Source organism: Eulemur rufifrons, chromosome 29, assembly GCF_041146395.1.
Source record: "Eulemur rufifrons isolate Redbay chromosome 29, OSU_ERuf_1, whole genome shotgun sequence".
In the NCBI taxonomy this organism is placed as follows: Eukaryota; Metazoa; Chordata; class Mammalia; order Primates; family Lemuridae; genus Eulemur; species Eulemur rufifrons.
Genome location: NC_091011.1, coordinates 11,449,113 through 11,476,304, shown reverse-complemented (window position 1 = coordinate 11,476,304; position 27,192 = coordinate 11,449,113). Strand labels below are relative to the sequence as shown.

At 48.4% G+C, this 27,192-nt stretch overlaps 1 protein-coding gene across 1 annotated transcript in view; it reads right to left on the bottom strand.

The window, feature by feature from the left end:
• Positions 1 to 1,212: 1,212 nt before the first annotated feature.
• The window catches only part of NUDCD3 (NudC domain containing 3), a 94,160-nt gene continuing 68,180 nt past the window's right edge, over positions 1,213 to 27,192 (bottom strand). The window contains exons 4-6 of the mRNA XM_069461739.1: positions 21,597 to 21,740; positions 9,373 to 9,561; positions 1,213 to 3,739 (exon numbers count right to left, since the gene is read on the bottom strand). Of these exons, the coding sequence (XP_069317840.1) occupies positions 3,629 to 3,739; positions 9,373 to 9,561; positions 21,597 to 21,740 (444 nt within the window). The 3' untranslated portion in view covers positions 1,213 to 3,628. The remainder of the gene's footprint in view (positions 3,740 to 9,372; positions 9,562 to 21,596; positions 21,741 to 27,192) is intronic.

Here is a 27,192-nt window from a genome sequence, read left to right as displayed (position 1 = left end):
CCTGAGACAGTGCCTGCACCATCCTGACCAGGACCGGCAGGGGAGCCCCTGGGGCTGTCTGCCCACATCGCGGGGCGCCCCCGCCTTCAGTGGAGACTCCCTGGGGCCGCAGCCTGGGTCAGAAGCCAGTTCCCTAGACCCTTCAGTCAGACAGAGGGTGGGAACTTCACCGGCCACAGGGAGTCCCGTGTGCTGGGGACACAGTCCAGTTCTTTAGGACCCTGGGCCACAGGCGATGCTCTGGCTCTGACCAAAGGGGAGGGAGCTTATCAAGGGCTGGCTGGATTCCACACTGACAACTTTTGTGCTTTCCATTCACAAAGGAGCCATCTCGTCCTTGGCTGAGCGGGGGCTGCCAGCTGGCCCGGGGGGAGCACATTTGAGGTGGGGCTGAGGGTCTGTTCCCCACGCGCAGTGTTCTGGGCAGTGAGTTCTCTGTGCGGCAGCTGACGCCTCCTGGACACATTTCCACACAAAACACTTCTCGACTGTTCTCCCTTCTGTACTCTTCACGGGAAAATTATTAAAGATGCCTCTCTTTCTGGTGGATTATTTCTGGGAGTTTGCTTGGCAATTCCACTCTTCAGCTTTTAAAACATTCTTCATTTAGCCAAGAAATACTTCTCACAGCCCTGGTCCTGCCCCCTGTGAGGGGTCAGAGGAGGCAGAACGAGATGAGATGGATCCCCATGGAATGGGGGCAGGGGCACAGACAGGGACAGCCTAGGATGTGAGTGGGGGAAGGAGCAGGCGGCAGCCTGGGCAGGGCCTGTGTCAGACACCGGGCGATGATCCTGCAGAAGCCGTGTTCCGGGGGCGCAGCACAGGTAATGGCAGGTGTGCACGTGGAGACTGAGGGCCCAGAGCCTGGCGCGTGAAGGCAGCCCCCCAGTGGAACTGATCAGAATTCTGCACTCACCCCGAGCTTTCAGGTAACACAGAATCCCAGAACCTGCTTGAAAGCATGTAAGATCTATAGCTACATTCTTCTTTTTTTTCTGATCAAAATCTTATGGGATTTCTGAAAGCTGTCTGAAGTCTTGCCCAGGGCATTCAGACCAGATGGGAAATAAACTGTTAGGAATTTCCCATTCTGGTGTTTGCAGTGTATGTGGACCTGGGAACTCAAGGCTACCCCTCACAGGTAATGACCACGCATACACAGAACTGTCTCAGCAGCAAATGTCACACACAGACCCAGAATTGCTTAAATACAGATTTATTGCAAACCAACACTGAAGAGCTGGAGCAGCTTTGCAGACTGGACACCCCACTCTCCTGGGCCCCTGGACAAGGGGAACGAGTCACCCCGCTTTCCTCGGACCTCAGCTGGTGGGACTTAGTGGCCAAACTGCAGTTGTCATGTCTAAAAAGAGAAAAAAGGCAGAGTGCGCCAGTTCTGGAGGCTGGGCAGGTCCAGGGCGCTGCCTCGGGACACAGAATCACCCGACAGACGGCCGCGGCGCGCAGGGACAGGCTCCACAACCACACCGAGCACCGCACAGGGCACAGGGACCAGGTGCGGGGTGGCTGCTCCTGCCACAGGGCCAATACCCAACACTGCCCCTTCGCTGCTCTTCCTAGACACTGGTTTATCATTTATTAAAGCAGGGCAGGGAGTGGGGAGAAATGCAACACAGAAAATAAAATCAGGCAAAAAGAAGACAACTCACCACGGAAATGAACAACTCTCAAAGTGTCCCAAATAACAAGGTGTAGGGCATTCTCACCCCCCTTACTCACTCCTTCTGGAAGACTGCCCATAGGGTTGGGGGCTAGCTTGGGGACAAGAGAAGACAGGAGACATACACACAACTCCTGAGAGACCTCCTTTCATTAGGTAGGGAAGCTCTCATGAGACACTGGTGTGCAAATTCTAGGACCTTTGATGGGAACTCCAGGAAAAAATGACAAAGGCTTTCTCAGGACCCTTCATAGGTGACAGAGTTCTGCTCCCCAGGGTGGAGACCTCTTCAAAGGGGCCTCACCAGTTCAGTGACAGATATCAGACAACAGGGCTCTGATTCCAAGGTGGGTATTGGGGGCCCTCTGCTCTAGCTTGACAGTCAGACCCACAGGATACTTCCCAGGGATGCTTTCTTACAAGGACTCTCAGCCACCACTGTAAACCAGAAATCTACCCCCAAATGACAATAAACCAGCTCCCTTCTATGCAGTCAAAGGTGGAAGCCTCTGGAAGAACCAACCACCAACTGACTCTCCTAGATAGCCCCTTTCCCCCAGGTATTCTCAGAGAGAGCTTGCAGGGGACAGGGTCCTCTCCCCGTGACAGTAGGCTTCCTTAGCATCTGCAGGCCTTCGTTCTTGCTGGCTGCACATGGTACCAGGGTGCGGAGACCTGCAGTGTGACTTATCCATGCAGAGCTGATGGCCAAGTGGACAGCACCGGGTGGTGGCAGCACCACATTCCTGGTGATGGGCACACAGAGTGCCACTGTGAGTACTTGGGGCACAGGCCGAGGCCCTGCCCCACACCCCACAATTGGGTCTTCGCACCTCTGCTGGAGTCGGTCAGCAGCCATGATTCAGGGCATAAGCTCAGGGCTCCTGAGGTGGTGGCCAGTCCCTGGAGAACTGGTAGGACAGGGCCATGAGCTCCAGGAAGCGCATTCGGCACCTGGCACAGAGGATGGGAACACGGTAGTCTTCACTTTCTCTGGCTCAGTTGTGGTGAGACAATGTGCCTTCAGGCCCAGTGCAGAAAGTCCTCCTTCCAGAGGCCCCTCGAGGTCAAGGCTGCTCAGGACCTGTGCCTGACGTGCTCTGCTGATGGGCTGCTGGGCATGCTGTGGTCTCCTCCTGAGGGCGCTGGCTCTCCACTCCTGCCCACATTGTGACACAGTGTACCCAAAGTGGAGGTCTCACAGGGAGCCAAGCAGAACACCCCATGCAGTGGTGGCTGGGCTTGGTTCACCTCAGCAAGAACCAAAGCAAGGCAGCCACAGTCAGACAACAGATAGAACCTCCCAATGTCTAAAACATGCAGACAGGACTCCAGTTTCCACTGCTCTGCCCATGAGGCCGAGGCAGGCAGAGCACATTTACAAAGGCATGAGCACGACAGCAAGTGAACATACCCAACAGAGGTCAAGGGGCAAGCAGTTTCCCAAAGCAGGCCCAGAAACCGCTGCACAGTACTCCACACTTGCCCTCATGCAAGCTCCAAGCCCCACACACTTCAACAACTTCAGCTTCGCCTGACAGCCCAGCAACTCCATACCCCCAACCAAAAGCAAAGCAAGCAGAACAGCATCAAAACAACAGCAAGCAAAGAGCAGGGAAGGAAACAAATGCTGCCTGCAGTGGCTGGTTGCTGTGGAGACAAAAGCACGTGATCCCAGTCTGCTGGGACGTCCCCTCCTGCATTTCAAACACCTTCACTCAGTGTCGGCCACAGTGGCCAACATCCAGCAGCTGGCCCCACACCTTCTCTGGAACAGTCTGGAGATGCAAGGTCAGGGTGGAAGGCCTGGTTCATCCTTCATAGAAAGGATGGCTAGGGGTGAACAAGACGAGCGAGTCCCTGGAATGCAGGGGGCTGAGAAGGGCAGCTGAGGACAAGGCCTCTGCCTCCCTGATGGCAAGGGTTTTCCTTTCCTTCTGGTCATTAAAACTGCACAGCCCCGGGGGAGATGTTGAACATGGCCGGGTCGAATCGCTGGCCTCGGAAGGGAGAGCCTTCAGCATCCCACCCCTTCTTCAGCATCTCATGGACTTTCTACAAACAGAAAATAGAGAGATTAAAAGAGATCGCAAAGCACTGCATACCTCCTCCCAGAGCACACTCTAACCTCAGGCAGAGCCTTCCTGCTCCCTCAGGGTCTGGGGCTGCGCCTGGCAAGACCAGCTGGCCAGGGGACCACACTGCCCTGGGCAGCCTACAACCAGGGAGGCGCTGGGGACTGCCAACTTCTCTGCAGACTGCACTCTCCACAGACTGAATTTCTAACCCTCCATCTTCTGTCCCCGGCAAAGCACTGGCCACTCTCTATGGTTCAACTTCTGTCCCTTTTCCACCAGGATCTCTGTCCAGATTCCAAACAGGCTATAGGACCTACAGTCCCACCAGGCACTAGCTAAGGTGCGCAGTGGGGAGTCCTAGGCCCATTGGGGTTGTAGAGAAAGTAGGCTAGGCCCAGTGGGGACTAAGATATACAGAGAAAGTGGCCCAGCCCCACCAGAGACATGACTAAGGTGTGCAGACAAGGTGCTTCCCCTTCCCCAGGGAGGAAGTTCTCAGCACGGAGAACTACATCATCAGACCATCCAGGATTGACCCAGGGTGTAACGCAGAGGAAGAGGCCGCAGAATGTCCAGTGGTGGACCTGCCAGTCGGGAATTCCCCATTGCTTCCTTGGAGACAGAGTTGGTTGACTAAGCTCTTCCCAGCATGTGGCCTTTCTGGAACTTTCTAGCCACTAAGAGTAGAAGCAGGCCCAAGCGGTGTGACCACAGCCAGGGGATAGCAGGAAGACTGTGCCCGTGAGGGAGCACCTGCACGGCTGCTGGGCCCTCCTTCCTCACAGCATCTCTGCGTCTGCCTCCTCACCCAGCCCCGCAAGTGCGCTCAGGGCTGGGGATGACCTCACCTTTCTTCTGACCACAAGAGACAAAAGAGACTGCACAGGGCCAGAGGTAACCCTACCAACGTGATTCATGGTCCCTGTTACAGAAAGCCCTGCAGAAAGGGCCCAGAAGACAGACATCTCTTCTTTTGTCACGAGAGTAACAGACCCGAGCAGTGTGGGTGACTCCTGGTGTCTGATGAGGCTCCTGGACTCTCAGCACCATGGCCTCTCCTTAAATAAAATACAACCTTCCTGATAAAAGGGCTTTCTTTTTCCTATTTTTAAAGCTAAGTAAGGCAGCAACAAGCATATCAAAGACACTTAATGCATATTAGGGATTAATCAATATTACTTTCAACTTCTTATAGGTAACTCACATCAGAGACTTTGGAAAGACCATTTCAAGAGCAAGGTGCTGCAGTGGGATCTGAGCGGGTGGCGCACACCAGGTGGCCGGGGGGCAGGGAAGGAGCAGGGAAGGCTGCGGGGAGCCGCGTGTGTGCGGCCCTGAAGGCCTGGCCTTCCCCTCAGCCTGCTGGAGGTGTGGGGTGGGCAGTCCCCACCAAATACAAGACTGGACTAACCAGATGACCTCAGCAGGTAGCTGCACAAGGCCTCTGAACCCCCTCAATGGAGCCCAAGCCAGCTGGAGGGCAAGTGACAGCTGTGGAGCACGGCAGCCACCACACCCTGGGAACTAGGTGGCTGGGTGGAGACCTGGCGTAGGAAGCTGACAGTGTAAAATGCAAATTAGGAGACTTGATCTTATAAGGAAGTCAGTCCAGGGTGCCAGGGTCAGTGCTCAGACCTTTCCTGGGGCAAAGATGGAGAGCAGGCATTCACGCTATGACCAGAGACCACGCTAATGCTGGTATCTGCCTGTGTAATGTCACCGCTATTGACGGTTGAGGTCAGTCCCACCAGGCTGGAGAGATCTCAGGCATAGCCCCACCTGAGTGTAGACTGAGCCATGGCACCTGTACACCCCATACTCCTTTCCTAGATGGGAGAACTCTGTGCAAAAGAAATTAAATTAGGGAAAAGATGAAGGGTATCAAATTTGTTGACTTTGGAAAGAAGTTATGATACTGACATAAAAGAATTTAAAACAATAAGAGAGAAGTGTTGTTACTTCAAAATAAAAATGCTTCAAAGTACACAGCATCTGTGGCATTACAAGCATAATTTGAAATTGTGGCAAATTTAGAAGACTCAGAGTTCACACCATAAATGGGCATCAATGCCAGAGCGCGCTGGTAGCTATGACTGCGCTACTGTGCACGGCAGATGGCGGCTGACACGGGAACCTGGCCCTTTTCCATTCTCTCTCACTAGGAGGCCTGGTGATCCCAGCGAAGCGACCCTGACCACAGAGCTCTCAAGAGGGTCCCTGCCTGTGAGGTGCCCCTGATGACAACTGAGCAAAATGTGGCTAAACTGCTACATGAGGCTACGTAAGGGCACAGACCTACCTTTCTAGGTCTGTTTCTGTATTCAGCTAAAAAAGGCGGTTACTATCACTAAGGATGTTTTACATGGAACCTCTGATTTACTTAGGGCTCCCAGGTTTTGAAGATCCTTCCCCAGGCCCTGTGAAGCCCAGAGAGGAGTTGAGACTTCGGCAGCAGCACCAGGCAGGTACTCAGACACGCAATCATCCCTGAGCTACCACACACCTGAGAGGTCAGATTCTTACCACCTCTAGCTGTGGGCCAGTGACCTGGAGGCTCCCTGGCTGCTGAAGAGCAGGTCAGCCCTGGTAAGGGGGTCACCTCGGGTCCTACACCTTCGTACAACCAGCCCTGGGCTCCTGCATGTCACTGAAGGTCTCCCGTGCTCTGGGTGCCATGCTCTGGGCAGGGACACACATCCCCTTAAGGGTCAGCATGCTGCCTGGCCCACGGCAAGTCCGTAGCAGAATAGATTTGGATTCAAAACACAGAGCTCTTTCCACTAGACCATAGTGTCTTCAAGATTCTTCTTTGGATCCTTCCTAACTGGGTCATTGCCCAGTCCCTGGGCTCCCCAGTGCTGGGTCACAAGCAGCTGTACATTGGGTACAGGCAAGCCCCCCATGGCCTGTCACAGGGACCTTCTGTTCTACATTGGGCTCTGTATACCCTGGGGGCCAGGAAGGCAGCTTGCCCAGAGGACACCAACAGGACGACCCCACTGCAATGCTGTCAGAACAGGGTGACAGGGAAGAAAGAAGACACCAGCTGCACTCTGGGATGTCGCATGTATGCACACATGCACACAGTGCACACGTATGGTGTGTGGCACCACCATCTCCCTCCTCTTGAGGCTGGTCTGCGCCAGGCTGGCAGTGAAGATCTTGGTGTGAGTTTGGGGCCCAAAACCTCGCCTTGCCCGGAATGAACAGACCACCCTGTTCCTGGTCCTGGGCAGCAGGCTGTGTGACAACCACCAGAGTAAGAAGCCCTCAGGCCTTCAGGAATGGAGAGACAAGAGCAGCCGCTTGCTGGGGAGGATTATCGATGAGACTGCAAAGCAAAACCAAAATATTCTTTGGAGAAGATAAGATTAAAACGGCTGGAATCTTAGTGCCATGAAGGCAGATCTGTGTCTGTCCTCCTCACTGACACGCCCTGGAGAAGGGCAAGAGTAGGCAATGTCAGGGCATCAGCACAGAATGCAAAATCGGGGGTTGGGGAGAGTGAGAGGAAGGTCAAGGAGAGGAAAGGATACAAGGGAGGGAAAAACAAAACAAGAAGAAAAGAGGGAGGAAGGAGAAAAGAAAAAAGAGGGCAGGGTCAGCTGGAGCTGCAACACCCTGTGCCATGTCCTGGCATTAATGGCAACTCCCATGACAAGCAGGGATTACTGCTGGTTTTGCCTTTTGACTTTTATGTTCTGAAAGAGACAAAAGTCACAAGAAATTTGAGGACTTAGAGATGAAAACAGTCATAGAGCATCCTAGCTTCTGCCATGTCCCACAGCTAATGTCTATATAGAAGGTCTTACTGAGGCACAAATACAGTTCAAACCACAACAAATAATTTTTATCGCTTATCTGTAACGAAGACTCAGTGTCGGTGTCTGGGGAAGATTTGAGGAACCACCTGCCCTTAGTCCCTCTATCCATCCTGTGGCACAAAGGGGTGGTTAGTAAGACTTCCTTCTCACTCATCCAAGGCAGTGGGCATCTATGTTCATGTTCTCTAGCCAAAACAAGACTCTCCCCCGAAGGTCAACTTGCGAATACATTTCAGCCCTTCTGTGGACAGAGCGCTGAATCTGGGCACAGAGTAGACAGGCTCCTCGTGTCCCTGTCCCCAATTGCTGCCATGAGAAGCTCCACCCATAGGGCAAGGGTTCAAAGACTGGACTTTCATCTAGTGACTACAGGCAAACACGGCATAACTGGACTGAAATGTGACCAGGTAGGTCTGGCTGTCAAAGTAGCTTAGCTGATCAGAGGAAGCGCTGCAGTACTGCCTGAGGCCACCATAACCTGTGCAGGCACATGGGCCAAGCAGGGGTGTCCTTCAACCTCGCTGTGCCCTAGGGTGGAAAAGGGGGCCAAGCCAAGAGGAACATTCTCTCCTATGGAAACTCAGGCCAGGGCGGGTGGGGATAGAACAGAAAGATCTGAAATCAGATGAGAGGTCAATCCTACCCCTGCTGCTTGAGCTGCTGTGGGACCCTGAACACATTCTGTGACCTCAATAACTCAACATCTCTATTGTAAAAAATGGATGGTCTTTTCAGGGCTGTGTGGGTCCCCAGCCTGGCTGTATGTAGTAAGTGCTTACTACATGTGGCAGGGCTGGCACTCCCCTCCACAGGCTCCTTGACCTCACAGGAGCAGGAGGGGCTAGTCTGAGAAGACAGGTGAGAGTGGACACACACAGCGGCAGGGCTTGCAGAACCACCGAGGGGGCACGTGCCACACCAGAGGGCAAGACTGGAATAATTCAAATAAACCACAAAGTAAGGCTCCTCCAAAAGACCAACAGGAAAACATGCGAGTCTGAGTGGCTTTGGGAGGCAGGGCGGTGCCTGTGTTTATGGAACAAAAATAAGGAGAGCAGCCCATGCCCAGCAGCCGACCCATCCCCGTGGACTGGAAGCTGCACTTGGTCCACGCGCCCTGCCATGCTGTGTATATGGGACATAGGGAGTTAAAAATAATCTGAGGAAAGCCACCCTTTCTTCCCTAAATAGCTACTCTTGGGATTATTAAAATAGGAAGAACAAACGTATACATCTAATTAATCATTCTGTTTGCCACACGCATACTCTGCACTGGGCGCCATGCTGGTCAGACATGAACCTTCTTCCTCCTGCTCCCCAACCTGCCACCGACCTCACAAAGTCCTCACACACAGGCCTGCCATCTGGAAACTGGCCCTGTGGCCTGGCTCCCTTCCCTCCTTCTCCAAGGGTCCAGGGAAAGAGAGGAGGACACACATGTGGCTGAGGCAAAGGCGAGAGCCATCAGTACATTCGAGGTTACCAGGCTCGTGTGAGCAGTGCACTCACTTCTCAAGACACCCTTCAAGGCCCTGCTACCTGGGCTCTTGGCGTATGTGTGCGAATATGGCTAGAAGCCCAGAGTGCCCTGTCCTCGGGCAGTGATCAGGGGACAACAGTAGGTAAGACAGGTCCCTTGGTGAGCCAGGACACAGCAAGGCAGCCCATCCACACACCCTCTTCTTCCCCACCAGCATTGCCAACCCCTCTGCTGCTGGTTGGCCTTGTCACCAGCACCACAAGGGCCCAAAGGGTGGGCTCTCCAGGAGGACTGCCGTGCTCGTACCAGCTCGTGGCTCTGCGGCTTGCCCTGCAGCTTCTGGTGATAGTCGAAGGTGAGCCTGTCCAGCACCGCCTGCTCCTCCTCATCCACAGTGGCCATGGAGCGCTCCTTGTTGATCTTGTCAATGTCGATGGGTTCCTCTCCCTCCAGGATAGCATTCCACCAATACTCACCCACCTTGCTCAGGTTCACCTGGGGACAAGCAGGGCAGAGACCTGCATCAGGGTCAGGAGACAAAGCAGAGCCAGGGCTGGGGAAAAGCATAGCCTGCTGAGGGCCAGGCACCCAGCCTGAGCCCAGGACAAACTGCACAAAGGGCGGTGGCGGACAGGAAGGGGTGCCAGGATCCAAGGCAGGATCCTCCAAGCCTGGGGATGCATCTGCTGCCTGTGCTAACACATCGTGGTGAAGAGCTGGGGTAGACGTGGGGCATTTGAGGGGACTGACATTCTGGTAAGTGCCTTTGTCCTTCTTCACCAGGCCCTCGATCTTCAGAGACAGGACAATGCCCACCCTGAGCGCTCACCTTACCCACTCTCACTCAGAGGGGATGTTTTCCAAGATCTCTGATACACCCCCCGTGCCAGGACCTGCCCCAGGCCATCCCAGCCTGCCACCCACCACCTGCCACACAAGGCCCCATGTAGCTCTTATCAACCACCTCCCTCTTCAATAATCTTTCTTGTTTCCATGACCTACCTTCTCTACCTTCTTGGGAAGAAGCTGGGAACTTCGAGGGCTCAGCCCGATGCACCACAGAATCTACCAGGGACCCCTCACCCCTTGAACAGAGCACTCCAGGGGCCCCACCCCACTCCCTCCCTGGGCCAGGCTTGCTGCATGACAGGTCCTCCAGCCCCAGGCCTTGAACCTCCAATGGTTCGTGAAGGAGGAGCCACCATAAAGAGCCACCCCAAACCTTGGGCATCACTGTGGGGATGGCACAGATTCACCCCTGTTCAAGGGAACCAGCACCCACCCACTCGATGTAGCCTGTATTGGGATCTGGGAAATTCATGTCATTGCCACAAAAACCCAAAGCCAAATGGAATGGCTGCATGGGAGCAAACATGAGAGGTGTTGTGTGAAGTTGGTGCCCAAGTGCCCCTGGCTATTTGGCCTGTTGCAGGAACACAGGGGACACACTATCCCCCAAGATCAATGGTCATGGGGTCACACAGACAGCAAGGACACTGGCTGCATGCTCCATGGTCAGTGCTGAGCTCACTGGAAAATTCTTGGGTTTGCTCACTTTGTCCTAGAACTGTCTGTCCATTCTCTGATGGGATGAAAACACGAAGTTATTCATAGAAAAAGGGAAAAGGCAGCAAAGAGCCAGCAAGCAAGAACAGCTCTCACCCACAGAGATGCAGCCACCAGGAGGAGACTTACTGACCAGGTGGGTGAACCCTGACAAGCTACACACAAGGTAATGTTGACAGCTGGGAGGCCACAGTGAATCGGCAGGACGCCCTGTGCCCCAGGAAGAGCACTGGGGACTCTGGCATTCACAGGCTTGAAAGCAGTGTCCTAACGCAGCATCTCCTGCCTCTCTACCTCCAAGTCCTGCTGCCCAAACCCACCAACACCACAGAACACACTCAGTGCCTGACCCTGCAGAGCCAGCGGTTGGTCCCAAGAATGCTCTCTACTAATGAGGAAGGTGGGCACTGATGAGGTGTGGGAGGGCACGCAGTGGAGATTTTCCACTACTGGGAAAAGACAAAAAGCTGCAATCATGATCTGACACCGGCATCTCAGAAATCTTCTCCTTGTCTGATGTTCCCGGTGCAAACGGGGAGTTGAGAACGGGGTCCCCCCCCCCCAACCCCGCCAGCTCTGCCCAGTAAATAATGCTGCTCTGCAGTGCCCAATTTCAATTTAGAATAAAGTTTCCATTTCCAGACACACTGCTCAGATGGTTTGTCGCTGACTTTACAGTCGGGGGGAACCTGACTCACCCTCAGAGACCCCAACGCTGAGAACCTCACCCTGTCTTATAGAGCTGATGTGACGAAAAACCTTATAAGTGGAAGATACATTGTCTTCCCTATTCCAGGAAAGACTCTGAGGAACTGTAGATCTCTGGAAAGAAGAGATCCTTTAAGTTTTTCACTTTTATCTTCATAGTAATTAACATTATTAAAATCTACATATCAAGTCCTATAAAATGCATACCATTATCTGTATTTAAAAATAAGGACATACCTTCGGAAGTTAGGGCCTTTCCTAGATAGCCCGGCGTGAAGAAGCAGGACAGAGCCACACTCAAGCTAACAGCCCCACCAACAGCATCGCGAGGCCAGGGGACCGACCCACATACTATCCAGGGGACTCTGCCACTGCTCTCGGGCCTTTATTATACACCCCATGGGGTTTCATGGTCCAGGTCCAGACTCACACCCAGACTTCAGGGCTCTGTGGGCACAGTGGGGGACAGATCTGAAGATAATGAACCTATGCCCAGAAGGAGGGAGGGGGTTCACCCCTGAATCCTGTGTCTACATGTGTACTTCACAAACCCAACAAAAATCAAGAGGAGGCTGGGCAAGGTGGCTTGGGCCTGTAATCCTAGCACTCTGGGAGGCCCACAAGAAAGGACTGCTTAAGGTCAGGAGTTGAAGACCAGCCTGAGCAAGAGCAAGACCCCGTCTCTACTAAAAATAGAAAAAATTAGCTGGGTGTGGAGGTGTATGCCTGTAGTCCCAGCTACTTGGGAGGCTGAGGCAGGGGGATCACTTGAGCCTAGGAGTTTGAGGTTGCAGTGTCCAGGCAACAGAGTGAGATCCTGTCTCAAAAAAAAAAAAAAAAAAAAAATCGAGTTGAGTCCTCCACTACTTTTTCATCAGAAATATTTGATCTATAGTTAGATTTCATAAAATTTACAATTGAAAGAATAGATTCAAATGCTCCAAAATACTTAAAAGTTTTCCAATATCTAATCAAGTACTTTTAAAATAAAAATTAAAAATTCAGTTCCTCATTCATGTGAGCTCCACGTCAAGTGCTCACTCAGCCGCCACACATGGCTAATGGCTACTGCACTTGCCAAGATGGCTCTCCTTGCTCACATACATCACCACGTGTACTAAAATACACTAATGTATTTTAGTAGCAGATGTGAGCCCACTTTGTTTGAAAAAACATTTTTTAAATTGAGGCAAAATTTATATAACATGAAATTTACCATTCAAAAGTGGACAATTCGGCCAGGTGTGGTGGCTCATGCCTGTAATCCTGGCACTCTGGGAGGCCGAGGCAAGAGGATCACTTGAGGTTAGGAGTTCGAGACCAGCCTGAGCAAGAGCGAGACCCCCATCCCTACTAAAAATAGAAAGAAATGATCTGGACAGCTAAAAATACATATAGAAAAAAAAAATTAGCCGGGCATGGTGGCACATGCTTTTAGTCCCAGCTACTTGGGAGCCTGAGGCAGGAGGATCGCTTAAGCCCAGGAGTTTGAGGTTGCTGTGAGCCAGGCTGATGCCACAGCACTCTAGCTCAGGCAACAGAGCAAAACTGTCTCAAAGAAAAAAAAAAATTTAAAAAGTAGACAATTCAATGGCATTTAATACATTCACAATGATGTGCAACCATCACCTCTATCTAGTTCCAAAACATTTCATCACCCCAAAAAGAAGCCCTATACCTATTAGCAGTTGATACCCACTTTGCCCTACGCCTTCCCCTAATGTCCCGCCTCCATCCAGCCCCTGGCAATTATTAATGATTGTGTCTCTATAGATTTGCCTGTTCTGGACATTTCACACAAATGGAATCACACAGCATCTGTCTTTTTGTGACTGGCTTATTTCACTTAGCATAATGTCCTCAATGTTCATCCATGTTGCAGCATGAATCAGAACTCATTTCTTTTTCAGCTCCAGCGAAATAACAAGACCTCATCATTACAAAAAATAAAACAAATTAGCTCGGCATGGTGGTGTGTCCCAGCTACTCAGGAGGCTGAAGCAGGAGGATCACTTGAACCCAGGAGTCCAAGGCTGCTGTGAGCTACAATGGCACCACTGCACTCTAACCCAGGAAACAGAGCGAGACCCTATCTCTAAAAACAAACAAAGAAAAAGAAGAAAAAAAGAACTTCATACATTTTAAGGCTGAATAATATTCCATTATATGCAATATTATGCATGTTTATCCATTGATGGACATTTAAGGTGTCTCCACTTTTTGCTACTGTAAATAACGATGCTATGAACATTCATGCACAAATATCTGTTCAAGTCCCTGCTTTCTATTCTTTTGAGTATTTACCTAGGAGTGAAATTGCTGGGTCATATCATCGTTCTATGATTAACTTTTTGAAGACCCACCATACTGTTTTCCACAGAAGCTGCACCACTTAAATTCCCACCAGCAATGCACAAAGGTTCCCATTCTCCATATCCTCAGTCAATGACACTTGTTATCTTCTGTTTTTTGATTACAGCCATCCTCATGGGTGTGGCTGGCACCACTGGCCCTTCGTCCTGACAGCATGCAGATAGGCCTGCCTCCTCTGTCTTCTGGCACTGCTCTGTAACCCAGGGGCCTGCCTTTAGCCCTGAGAGAGCAGACAAGACCCAAGGTATCTTCTATAGAGGTTCTTGTGAAAGCCCTGGAAGACCAAGGTCTCATTTGCAAAATTTTATTAATCCTGCAGGGCCATTTTCTGACACCTGGTGCAGGATGCAGTGCCAAGAGAACACAGGTAAAATGTTCCCCAGATGGAGTTCAAGGGTCCCTATCTAAAAATAACACATAGGATAAAGTAGTCCATTTGGTTTTATTTTTTTAACATTTTGTTACTTTTTTAAAAGGCGGGTTTGTGGAGAAATAGTTTGCACATAGTAAAACTCACCCTTTTGAGATTACATCTTCATGAGCTACAGTCAACCCACACCTCAAAAGCCCCACTTCCCTTTGCCCATGATGCTCGTTTTGCCATCTAGCGTGTGTCTGTGTTCAGAATGTCTCACACACGGAATCACACAGTCTGCAGCCATGTTGTGCATCTGCTTCCTCCTCCGGGCATGGGGCCTCTGACACTTGGAAACACCATGCTCCATAATACGAGAAGACCACACCCCATCTTATCCAGTGCTTGGTATTGTCTTTCTAGCAGCCATTCTAATAGGTGTCAAGGGGCATCTCATTGGAGGTTTTTTGGTTTGTTTATTTATTTATTTATTTATTTTGAGACAGGGTCTCACTCTGTTGTTTGGGCTGGAGTGCAGTGGCGTCATCATAGTTCACTGCAGGCTCATACTCCTGGGTTCAAACGATCCTCCTGACTCAGTCTCCTGGATGTACCACCAGGCTGGGCTAATTTTTTTTCTATTTTTTGTGGAGATAGGGTCTTGATATGTTGCTCAGACTGGTCTCAAACACCTGGCCTCAAGCAATCCTCCTGCCTCAGCCTCCCAGGATTACAGGTGTGAGCCACTGTGCCTGTCTCACTTGATTTTGAGTCGCATTCCCCTTAAAGACTCATGATGTTCAGCTTCTCATGTGCTTATTGGCCATCTCATTTTTTTAACATTTTGTTTGGAAATAATTTCAAGCTTACAGTTGTTAGAATAAGACAAGTATAAAGATACCCATACAGCAATTTAGCAGTTGTGTGTCTGCACACAACTAGCTTGCTGTGCATTTGTAATGCATGTATAATATATAATAACATAGTGTCTTCTCTGAACCATTTAAGAGAAGGTTGCATCCATCATGGCCCTTTGCCCCAAGTTACTTCCTAAAGATAAGGAAGTCCTTTTATGTTTTATGGAACACCATCCAGTCTAGGGTCCTTACTGCATCTTGGAGGTCCCGTCCCCTTTAATTTGGGACACTTCTACAGCATTTCTCTTTCCTCAGTGTCCCCTCCTGATTAACTCAAGTGTGCAGGCCCAGCAGGACTTACGTATGTCCCACCTGCAGGCACACGACATCCACACCCCTTGGTGGGTGGCTCACTCAGGTCACTTGGCCAAGATAAAGTCTGACCTCTCCACTATAGTTTCTGGTTCTCAAACACTGTCCTCCATGGAACCCCCTGGCACAGCACTTGCCTGGTCCTGTTTCCCCGACAAGGGCTAGAAAATGCTGACTCTCTGGCTCCAGTCCCTCCATACAGACCAGTGGCTTAGATGCCTTACTAAGGCAAGCGTCTTCTCTGCAATGAAGTTATTTATTATTTGCTGTCCGTACTGACTCCTGGATTCCTGGCCTCTCAATGGCTTATAACTCATTACCATCCTTAATTAAGCTGGTTTCAGATGGTCCCAGACAAGGTTGCTGGAGGTCACTGTGACCTTGTGGCACCCCATCACTTCCTTGGTATATTCTCACTTTCCAGCATAAGATGATCCAGGTTCCCCTTGTATCTTACCCAGTCCCAGTCCTATAATCCATTTCTCTGAGGAACCCCAGACTGCAGGCTGAACAGTGTTCCCAGTATGTCCTCACAGAAACTTCAACCTCAACGTGAATAAACTTACCTCAGCATCCCCCGATCTGTGCCGATGACTCACCAGCATTTATATCCCTTTCCTTCCTTAGTAACGGAACCTCATTTCTATTCAGGGAAGCAATGTGCCCAGTGAGGACGACTTTACTCCTCACAGCTGCCCGTGTGATCAAGCTTGGGCCAATGAGGCCTACGGGAACGCTGTGGGATGTTCCTTCCGGGAAGGCACCTCGGAACGAAGGCAGATAGCGGGCTGAGACAACAGAACGTGGCGGAGGTCCAGGGCACCTGCTCAGCACCTGCTGCCAGGGGAAAGCGGGCCATACCGGGGCGGACCCGACTTCTCAGGACATGCCACCAGTCAGCACTGTTATGGGCCATCTCCTGGTTTTTAATGTTGTCAACTATTTCTTTGAGTTTAAAAATTAGAAACAAAATTAAGACATTGTATAAGCCAGACAGGACATGCCATGGTCTGGGAGTGGCTGGAAGGCCCATGTGCTCCAGGGAGAGGGGACAACAAAGCGATGCTGAGCTGTGTTCCCTCTCCTCCCGCCTCATAGAAAGGCGGAGCCTGCCCCATCCACAAAGAAACAGCATCAGCTCTGCTCTGCTCAGCACACTGCTTCCACTCACGCTGAACAGGCTGCCTCGGGCTACTGCCTTCTGTTGAATCCCCGAGCTTCCGCTCCTCCCTGCTAGAATAGATGAGAAGCTTGCCGGTTCCCCCTGAAAAACACTGAGGGCTCTCCACAGTGATGGCGTTTGCACTGAAGGCGTGAGGGCTCACGTTTCATTTTACATACTAATTTCTAGGCTTTGGGCTCTTGCCAAAATGCCAAAGTAATTTAATCTGCAGTTTCCACTCTGAATTTATGAAGAAGTATGTTAAGTAATCCGTAAGGACAGCCTCACGGGGCCAGGAAAGGTTGCCAAGACTCTGGATGGTGGCTCACCACTGAGGAAAAGTAGACAATAAACCACTCATCCTCACTTCATCCTCACAGTTGTTCCAAGAGGAACAATTGGTGGTATCTAGATAAACTAGCAAAGAAAAATGAAAATTAAAACTCCACTGTTGGTGGGAACATGGGGAAACAGTTACACACGTCATTGGCAACACCCCAGAAACAATTCATCCTCCAGGGAGAACGACATGGCAAACAGCTCATGGACTATAATTGCCCTGGAATTCCACTTTTGAGAAATAATAACCTAAATCAAGGGGAAGGGGTGAATCCAGCTTGTACAGAAACACCCACAGGGATCAAAAATCATAAACAAATACACTACAGTGAGTTTTAAAGCCTGAGCTTCAAAGTTCTACTTCTCAGAGAATACTTTAGAGCTATTTCACTGATTTTCAATGACTTGTGTGTGCAATATGTCAGTACATGAAGAGGTGTATGTGGAATGGCATTCAACTCACATACAGCTCCGATAACCATCTCAAACACAGCCATGTCCACGAGCCCCTGAAACAGGGGGTGGCCCTGCATGCCTGCAGCTGCCCACAGCAGCGCAGAAGGCAGCCTGTCAGCTCCCCTGACTGCAGGAAGAAACGAGGACAATGCGCAAATCAACTGCCTGGCTTCTGGGACGGAACGAGCCATCGGGAAAAGGAGCTGGTGCCGTTGCCACGGCTGATTTTACATCTCGGTAACCAAGAAAGGAGCTTGCCTCAGTCAAGAAATCTCATTTAACATTCTGAAGCGTGGGAGGGAGGGAGGGAGGCAAGATCTGTCATACGGTTTTAGCTGCCACCCCTGCCTGCCCTGACTGGCTGATGTGGGATCCACAACACAGGGAGGAGGTTGCGTGGAAGGCAGCTGGGAAGTGAGGGGCATGTCTGCACTGGCCTACTGGGAGGTCAGAAGGTCAGAAGCTCTAACCAGGAGTCTGGGGACAGACATGGGGGCGGGGGGTGGCAGCAGAGCTCTGGATACCATCTCTCTCCAACCCTCTTGTCTCCTGAGGCCGGGCTGCACAGCTGTAATGTGATGGGAGCCCTGCCTGCACTAGTGTTCTGGGGCTGCCCGAACACAGACCTTACCATAGACTGGGGACTTAAAGCAAGATAGATGCATCTCTTCCACTTCTGCATACCAGAACCTGGAAATCAAGGTGTCAGCAGGGGCACACTCCTGTGGAGACACTAGGGGAGGATCCTTCCTGCCATTTCCAGCTTCTGGGGCTCCAGGTGTTCCTGGGCTTCTGGCTGCATCACTCCCTCTCTGCCCCATCTTCACACAGCCTTCTCTCTTCTGTGTCTATCTGTGACCTCTTCTGTTTCTTATAAGGATGGTTGTCACTAGACTTAGGGCCCACCTGGATAATCCAGGATGCTTTCATCTTGAGATCCTTAATCACATCTTCAAAGACCCTTTTTCCAAATAAGGCTACATTCACAGGATATCTTCTGGGGCCCTTTAGACCAGAGCCCTCAACTTACTTTCCTTAACCACTCCCAGTACTTGCACAGGGTTGGGCACTTAATGGTAAGAAACCAACAAACATCTGGAGATCAACCAGACTAGGGTGCTCAGTCTTGTCTGAAGGATGAGAAATGGAAGTCCAGCAAGGCTAAAGTGATGACCAAAGCGAGGTAGCTGGCTGGCAGGGGGATGTCACCTAAAGCCAGGCCCCTTGATTCATATGCAGCTCCTCTGTGTCTACAGCTTCAAGGGACACAGTGCACCAGGTTCCACATAGCAGATGCTATGTGGCAAATGGAAGACAAACAGGATCTTTGTGAATCAAAGCAATCTGCTTATGGATTTATAATTATTATTTCAGATATGTGATCAGAGAAAAAATACGGCCCCAAAGGGTCACAAGTAAATAAATAATTAAACCGAGAACACAACAAACCCCTTAGTTCCCATAAATAGTAATGTTTCTATGATATATTCTGAATTTACTGCTCTAGAGGCTACATGGTCAGGAAGGGGGTGGAGTCAGGCAAATTCCCACATGGGAAGAGAACTCCAATGCTCTACAAATCTCCTCTTTATTCAGGGACTTTATTTCTCACAAGTGAAGCTGTATTAAGAATGCAAAGCCATCTATTGAGAATACAGGCACTACTACTTATGTAGTGTCTCAATTCTAGAGGGATTTTCTACCCTACCCCTGCCAGATTTAGCGGAGAACATACCAAAGCCATGTTCATGGGCGATGACAGGCGCCCCTTGGTCTGCAGCTGGTTCTGCTTTATTTCTATACACTCTCTGAGTAGCAGGTGCTTGGCCAAAGCAAACTACAAACCCTAAAGGCTGCCAGGGCACAGGTGAAGCCTAGGCTGAAGCAGACACACACACAGGCGGGGACAGGCTTGGGGGGGGGGGTCACACTGTAGCTCAGGGGGCCCTGGTATAAGAGTGGGACATCCAGTCCTCCTCTCTAGGCACAGTGCCCCAACCTACCTGGTGGCTGCACCTCACATTTATCTGACATGGGGAACCCACACTGAAACATATATGCCTCTGAAAAACCACAAACACGCAAAAAAAGTAACACGGCTTTGGAATATCCATGAAGTAGTCAGGGTCACCTCTATCAACAAAAATCCTTAAGAGGAGAGCTATATAGTAATAATTACATACCTACAGAAATAATATAATGTAATATCATTGGTACCTCGATTATAATCACAACAGATTCCAAATACAGTGGCTATGGGCTCAGAGACCAGTGACTAAGACTGGCTTCTGTGTCAAAGCATGTATAAAGTACAACCAGACCATGTGGAGAAGGCTCACCCAGAGCTCCCCACTCAGAGGGAACCCACATGAGAGAATCGAGACTCACTCCACACTCTGCACTGAGTTCAAACAATGGAAGGCAGAAGAGTCAAGGCCACTGTTTTAAGGCAGGGCTGTCACTGACCTCTCAGTCCATGGAGTCAGCAGCCCCAGGATCACAGGACTGCCAATGCAGTCTGGGCAGCCAGAGTAGCCAGGGCTGTCCCTGCAGGGGCGAGGCAGCCATTGCTCAGGCCCTCCTACCTCCAGAGCCATGTGAAACTCAAGTGAGGCAGAGGCCGTGAGGACACCTGTGAATGTTAATTATGATACAAAGGAAAGGAACTGGTGGTACTCACAGGAGCCCACAGCTTGGGAAAAGGCTCCATGATGTGTAATTAACGCACAAGATTCATATGTTGGGAGCGAAGGGATGAGGGACTGAGCTGCCAGGTGATGAGGATATCATCACAGCATTCACAGGCAGGAGAAGAGCACTTCTCTAGCCTCTGGTTGCTGAATGCCACCCAGCAGGGGAAGCACAACAGAGCAAGATTTAGAACAAGAACTGTTGCCATCTGCCACTGGCCATCAGCAGAGGTGGGCCCTGGGTGGCCAGGCGAGTCAGAACCAGGGACAGGCCAAACCCAGCCTCACTGCTGGAAACTCCGCACACCACACGTGGGGCCTCAGAAGACCCTGTTTATGATGAAACACTCACTAGGAGAGGGAGTGGTCAAGGCCATGGCAGCACCCAGAAGCATGCTCTCTGTACCAAGGGCAGCCCCACCACCGGGCAGCCCAGAGTGCGCTCCACCTTCTAGACTTGATAGTGAGACCAGGGTTAAGGTTGGTCCAGGTTCCCACGGCACGGACAAAATATTCTTCATTCAGTCCCTGGCCCACATGTCCTTCCAAGCATGAGGGCAGCCAGGACAGAGCTACTGTGGGTCTGAAGAGGTGGTCTGTCCCCTGCTTGTCAGTACTGGCCAGGGCAGCCCAGAGAGAAGCCTACCCCCACCAAGCATGTCCTAAAACTGAAGAAACTGAAACAGATAATTTGTTTCTTTATTGCATACATATTTATTGCACAAATGAAGAATATGTCTGTATACAATTCTGAAGTTTTTTGTCCAAAGACTTATTATTTTTCTTTTCATCTTTATTTCTTTTACCATGCCCTGGTTAAGCCCCTCAGTAGGAAGAAAGAGGAAACAAGTTAGTCCAAAATCTATTGCACCTTGATTTTTCCGTAGGAGGCCTCCACTTGGGCACCAGCACAGTCACCACTGACAGGGTTCAAAGCTCTCACAGGATAAAGCTGGGTGCAGTGGCACACACCTATAATCCCAGCTACTTGAGAGCCTAAAGCAAGAGGATTGCTTGAGCCCAGGAGTTCAAGACCAGTCTGGGCAACATAATGAGACCCAGTATCTTAAAAAAAAAAAAAAAAAAAAAAAAAAAAGGAAAGAAAGGAAGGAGAGGAAAAGAAGAAAAAAGAAAAGAAAGCAGCAGCTCTCACAGGGAAGAGGGGACGCACCAACAGATCTGCCCACGGGTGAAGCCCAGTTGGTGAGAGTCTGTTAACTGGCCACACGTGAGCCATTCATTTGGATTCATTCCTTAGTCTCACTGTCATGAACCCTTACCTATGCCTAGCCAGCAGCTGGGTGAGGAGAGCTGCTGGTCAAATGAAGTCTGTCTGAATTTATTAACTCTGCACTCTCCAGACTGGCATCTGTGAAAACCAACCTGCCTTTTCATTTTCAATTTACTTGTTTTTGTCTTAAATATAAAGAGAGAGAAGCTCTTGGGAATGACCAGGATCTCAAGGGGCCAGAGCTCAAGGGTCTGGGGAAGTGCACTGTAAGCAGTGTGCAAAATGCTTAGGAAAGTCCTTCTGCCCCAACTGCTAAAATTAACAACACTGCTCAAGTATAAAGAGACTCATTGGTCAAAAGGGGTGTCACAGCAGGTTCAAAGTCCACCTGGGAGCTCTGTACACAGGTGCCCACACTTACCAAAACGCACTTCCCCGGCTCGAGGCTCCAGAGAGAACTCTCAGTGTTGATCTTGTGGGTGAGCTTCCCTTCCATGAGGACGCGCTCCCCATTTTCCTCCAGCATGGCCACACGGATGGAGCCACTGCTAAGGGCCACCGAGACCTGGGAACACAGAAGAAAATCATCTCCTCTGTGAGGCTGACCACTGGCATGCTGTACAGCGGGAGGGATGATGGTTTCCAAGGTCCCTGGCCACACACCACAACAATGCCGTTGGGACCACCAGGCACCTCAGTGAAGAAAACCATACTGGCCTAATTTACACTCAGAGAAGGCCACAAATGGTCAACTCCTTCAGGTATATGCACCAGAAAACCTTGGTAATGTAAGGTACTGTGGTGGAAGTTGCTAGTTTTCTACCCAAATCTCTTTCCCGTTGTTCAGTTAGGGGAGATCAATTCTCACAGCAGAGGGCAAGCAGAAAAGACAGGGAGACAGGTGGTGGGTGCTTCCCCCTCACCTCCCCTGTGGCTATCTGGAAGCAACCAAGAGAGCTGAGCAGCCACGTATCTAATGTACCCACCCCAGGACTGCTGTGCAAGGGACAAGCACTGCCTCTTCCTTCCGTGAGCCATTGCACTGCTTTGTGACTACAGCTTGGTCACAAAGACCCAGACCAGTTCCTTTGGTTTTGCATTTTGTCTTGGTTCTTTGTGAAACCCAGCCTCTCCAAGCCTCAGTTCGCGCTCCTCCCTCTGAGCTAGCCCTGGCAGAGGCTGCCCATGTACCCTCCTCACTGCCCTGGAGATACCTCTCCCTGCTGGGAGCACGGTTCCCTTTCCTTCATACCATCTATCCCAGCCAATAAGATTGCATCCCAGTAGGTTTGTAAGGTCAGTAATTAGGAGAGGAAAGAAAACAAAACTCTTGTTTACATAAGTGTTTTGTAATGTAAAAATCTTTTTATAATATACTAAATAGACACTGGAGGCCAGTACTTAAAACATTTTTCTAATAGGTATGTGGAATCAAACCAATTTGGAGGCTACTCTCCCATGTCACTCAGTAGATGGCTCATTAAATGCTTATAAAATAACTGAAGAAAAACCCCTGAAGAAAAAACTCTCAAAGCTACAGATTTTTTGAAACAGCGCTTAGTATTTGCCAGTGAAATTCAATACTGTAACCTAACTGTAGCTTAAATATTCATAAATTTAAAAAGGAAATGCGAGACACGATGGCGGGCAGCCACCACCATTAGGCCATTCAACTTAAGTAAAAGAGGATTTCTAGGCCATGCAGTGAGCAGTACAAGGTGGCAGAAGGCTACCTACCAGGTGGACACAGCCAGGACATTCCACTGGCTATGGGCTGCACTGCCAGGTTCACATGCAGACTCCAAGGAGGCATCCTCCCATGAGACTGTAGTTCCACTTACACTGACCTTTGGTGGGAGAATTTACTGTGGAAAAGACTGTGTACTTGGCTGGTACTGTCCAGCGATGGGCACAAATGACCTTTGCTCCCTACCTTCTAACAGCAAGAGGAACATGAACAAATGACAGTGGCCCCACTCACTCCTGAAAGGATCCAGACATGTTAGGCCACGTATAACCATGAACTTGCATGATATGGAAACCTGACACAGACAGTCAAGGCTCCTCGGTCCTGGCCTCCCACGAACAAGCTCGCTTAACAGATATAATTCTCCCAGCCAGCTCTACATAACACGATAATTTCCAAATTTGGGCAAGCTTCTCACATTGCCTACCCAGGGGAATGAACCAATTCATCAAGGGAGAAATCAGACAAGGGATACTTCTGGGGAGCTAGTTGAAGACATCACACTGGGAACAGGAGGTCATCTCTCTGACCTCCTGTGGCCTGCATAAATGACAGACACAAAGAGAAAAACCCCAGACAGTGAAAGGAGTGAAGTGGGAGGTCAAGAGCAGATGGGATGGCAACAAATCTGCTGATGATCTAGTAGGAGGAGAGGAGTGGGGGGCAGATCCTACAGGGCAGAGGACATCTGGAAGTCACAGTACATGGGCTCTGGCAGGGAGTCAGCAGGTATAGAGGGCAGGAGTGAGGACAGTGGCACACATGGGAACAGCTATGCCCCCTGAAAGACACATCAGAAGGGACAGCAATCCTACTGTTTGCTACAGAGCAACAGACAGCCCTCCTCCAAAGACAGTGACCAGGAGTCTGAGGAGCCACCTGGTAGGAATGCCCACACCCCAGGTGAAGTCCAGCTCACTCAAGCACTAAGACAGCCAAGGCCCCATACCCTGTAAAACAAATCTGACTGGTTGATCCACTCAGCTCTCAGTGGTGGTGAGAGAAGCAGACCTCAGACATACCATGGAGAAACCCATCAATACTGTCCCTCACTCAAGAGAATGGGAAAAAAAGGTTTTTTAATTAAAAAAAAACTACTAGGAAACTGAGGATCGCATCCTATCAGAAAAAATAGCCACATGAAAAGAAAGGTAAAAAAAAAAAACAAAAAACAAAAACAAAGATCACAGATCTAATTAGGAAAAAAGATATTCTTCAATGCTCCTTACTTTACAAAAAAAGAAAAGAAAAAAACAATAAAAAAAGATCTAAAATATTTCCATTTTGTATCTTCACAGAGATCTGAGAAAATACTGTATCTACAGAACCAGAATAAAATATGAAAATAGAACAATTAGATCAGAAAGAAAAAACATAAGAATTTAAAATATAGTAGCTAAAATAAAAATTTCAATAGAAATGCTGGAAGATGAAGTTAAATCAAGGTAGAGATAGGAATCAATTCAGGCAATCAAATTGGCATTCCAGAAATTAAGACAGTAATAAGAGAATTTTCTAGAGCTAAAGAACAATATGCCTTCAGATTGAAAAGACCCACTAACAGCTCAGTAGAATGAATGAAAGATGACTTATACAAACTCATGAAATTTCATAACACCGAGTGTTTAAAAAAAAGGTCCTAAAAGTGCCAAAGAGGAGGAGAAAAAGTTTACTCACAAAGAACCTGAATGGAAGAGACTTCAAAAATCAATAACACTGGATGTAAGAAGCCAAGAGAAAAGCCTTCAATCTTCTAAGGGGAGAATTATTTTTAAGCTAGAATTTTATACACATCCAACTGAAATAAGTGAAAGGCTAAAATAAATACATTTTACAACATACACTCTGCATTTACCACAAATCACTTTGAGAAAAACAAAATGAGGATGAAAACTGAGAAAGAGGAATATCCAACTTGGATCCAAAAATCAGCGTATTTAATCTAGAATTGCAGGAAGAAAGTTTCAGGATGGTAGGTACACCGAAGAACTGGAGATAATTAGTCCAGACTGAAGTTTAGGAAGAAAGCTCAAGAAAGGGATTTCTAGACAATACATATAGAGTATCAATGAGAGTCTGGGTGATTCTGAGGTTATGATGAAAGTATACTATTTTCGACAAGATAAAAGGGCAGCAAGAACCCTCAGGAAAACATAAACTATATAAGAAATTCCTGATCCAAACTTATGTCAGGAAAATGGTAAAGGTCTCCAAAAGAGCTCCACAAAAGCAACCAAAAAATTGGCAAAAATTATGAATATCAACTTCTTATGAACTTTGGAAACTAACTAAAGGTTTGCAGGAAATCAACCAAAGGTTTACAGGAAACCAGGGAGCACTAATTCAATCAAAACAACCACCTCAGTAAGAACAGTGAGCTCTGTGACATTATCACTTACCCTAAACCCATCCCCACTCTCCAGACCCTTGGCAGCTCACATTCCTGGTGTAGCCTAACAGCCATCAGGAGGCGCAAAACAGAGCCAGACCTCTTTCAAAGCTTCAATCCCAAAGAACTGTCATTATTTGACCTGTCCAATGGTTCCCCACTTACAAGACTATTTTTGACTGGACTCAGAAAAGCCTTTTCCCAGGGTAGTGTTTGTTGAAAACAATTATAGGCAAGTGTTTTAACTTTGTAGCTGCTTGCAGTGGTGGCTAACAATTGAGGCAAATCAAATGAAAATGTGGAAACTAAAATGTCTGTGGGGGCTTTGAAAAGCTCTGACATATTCCTGGGAATCTAGAAGGATGTATGAATATCCTAGGGTTCAGTGCATGCTCAGGAAAAACCTGAGAAGGCCTTGAGCTCTCATCTTTGGCTGATCTTGACTCTACATGAGCAGGAAGTGAAGGCTAAGACAGAGTTTTCAACTGCTAGGCTAAATGCTGAAGGTGTGCCCCAATATGTACATGGAGCTGCTCCACAAAGACTGACATATTTATTGGACTAAGGGTTTAAGAAATTCTCCATCCAATAATTATCTAACCACTAAGTTCAATAAGTAGAGATTTTATTGGCCACACACAAAAGAAAGAAGACAGACTTTACAGAATAAGTTGAGAAAAATCATTAAACAAACAAATAGGAACAACTACAACAAGCACCAACAACAACCAACCATGGAGAGAAAGGAGCATCTGATTTCCAGAGTTGTTGCATTGTTATTTAAAATACTCAGTTTTCAACAAAAAAAATTATGAGACTTGCAAAGAAAAAAGAAAGCATGGTCCATACACTTGGGAAAGAAAACAATAAACTCTGTCTATTAGGAAGCCCACGTATGGGCTTTTAGTAGAAAACAGTCTGTAAAACAGCTGTTAATATTTTGAATATGTTCAAAGAGCTAAAGAAAACCATGAAAAAGAACTAAAGGAAAGTATGCGAATTAAGTCTCACAAATAGAGAATATCAATAAAGAGATGAAATTAAAAAAAAAAAAAAGAACCTAATACAAATTCTGGAGTTCAAAAGTAATTGGAAAAAAAAAAAAAAGACAAATTCACTACAGGGGCTCAAAAGCAGATTTCAGCATTTAGAAGAAAGAATGAGCAAACCTGAAGATAGGTCAATTGAAATTACCCAAGTCTGAGGAAGCGAAAAAAAAAAAAGTTCTTCTTTTTCTCTCTTATCTAATTTAAAAAACAACTGCATGAAACACAAAAATAACAGCTCAAAAGAGTGGGGAACATGAGCTGTGCAGAAGCAATTTTTTAGACACAATTAAAATTAAGTTGGCATTAATCTGAAGTAAATTGTTATAAAATACAATGTTAATTGTAATCCCCAGGGCAAACATTAAATTAAAAAAAAAACCCTCCAAAAATATAGTTTAAAAACATCAAGGGAATTAAAATATTATACTACAAAATACCTATTTAACTCAAAAGAAAGCAGTAATAAAGGAACAGCAGAACAAAATTCTCAAAACTTACTACAAAGCTAAAGTAATCAAAACAGTGGCAAAAAATACACACATGTATAGATTAATGGCATAGAATTAAAAGTCCAGTAACAAATCCATATATTTATGGTCAATTGACTTTAGACAAGAGTACCATCAATTGTACCATGACAAAAAGAATGAAATTGGCCTACTACCTCAGAATGAAGTCGAATCACTACCACTACCTCATATCATATAATAAAATTTTCAACTCAAAATGTATCAAAGACCTAAATGTAAGAACTAAAGTTAAAACTCTGAGAAGAAAATATAAGAGTAAATCTTTGTCATCTTGGGTTACACAGTGGTTTCTTAGATACAAC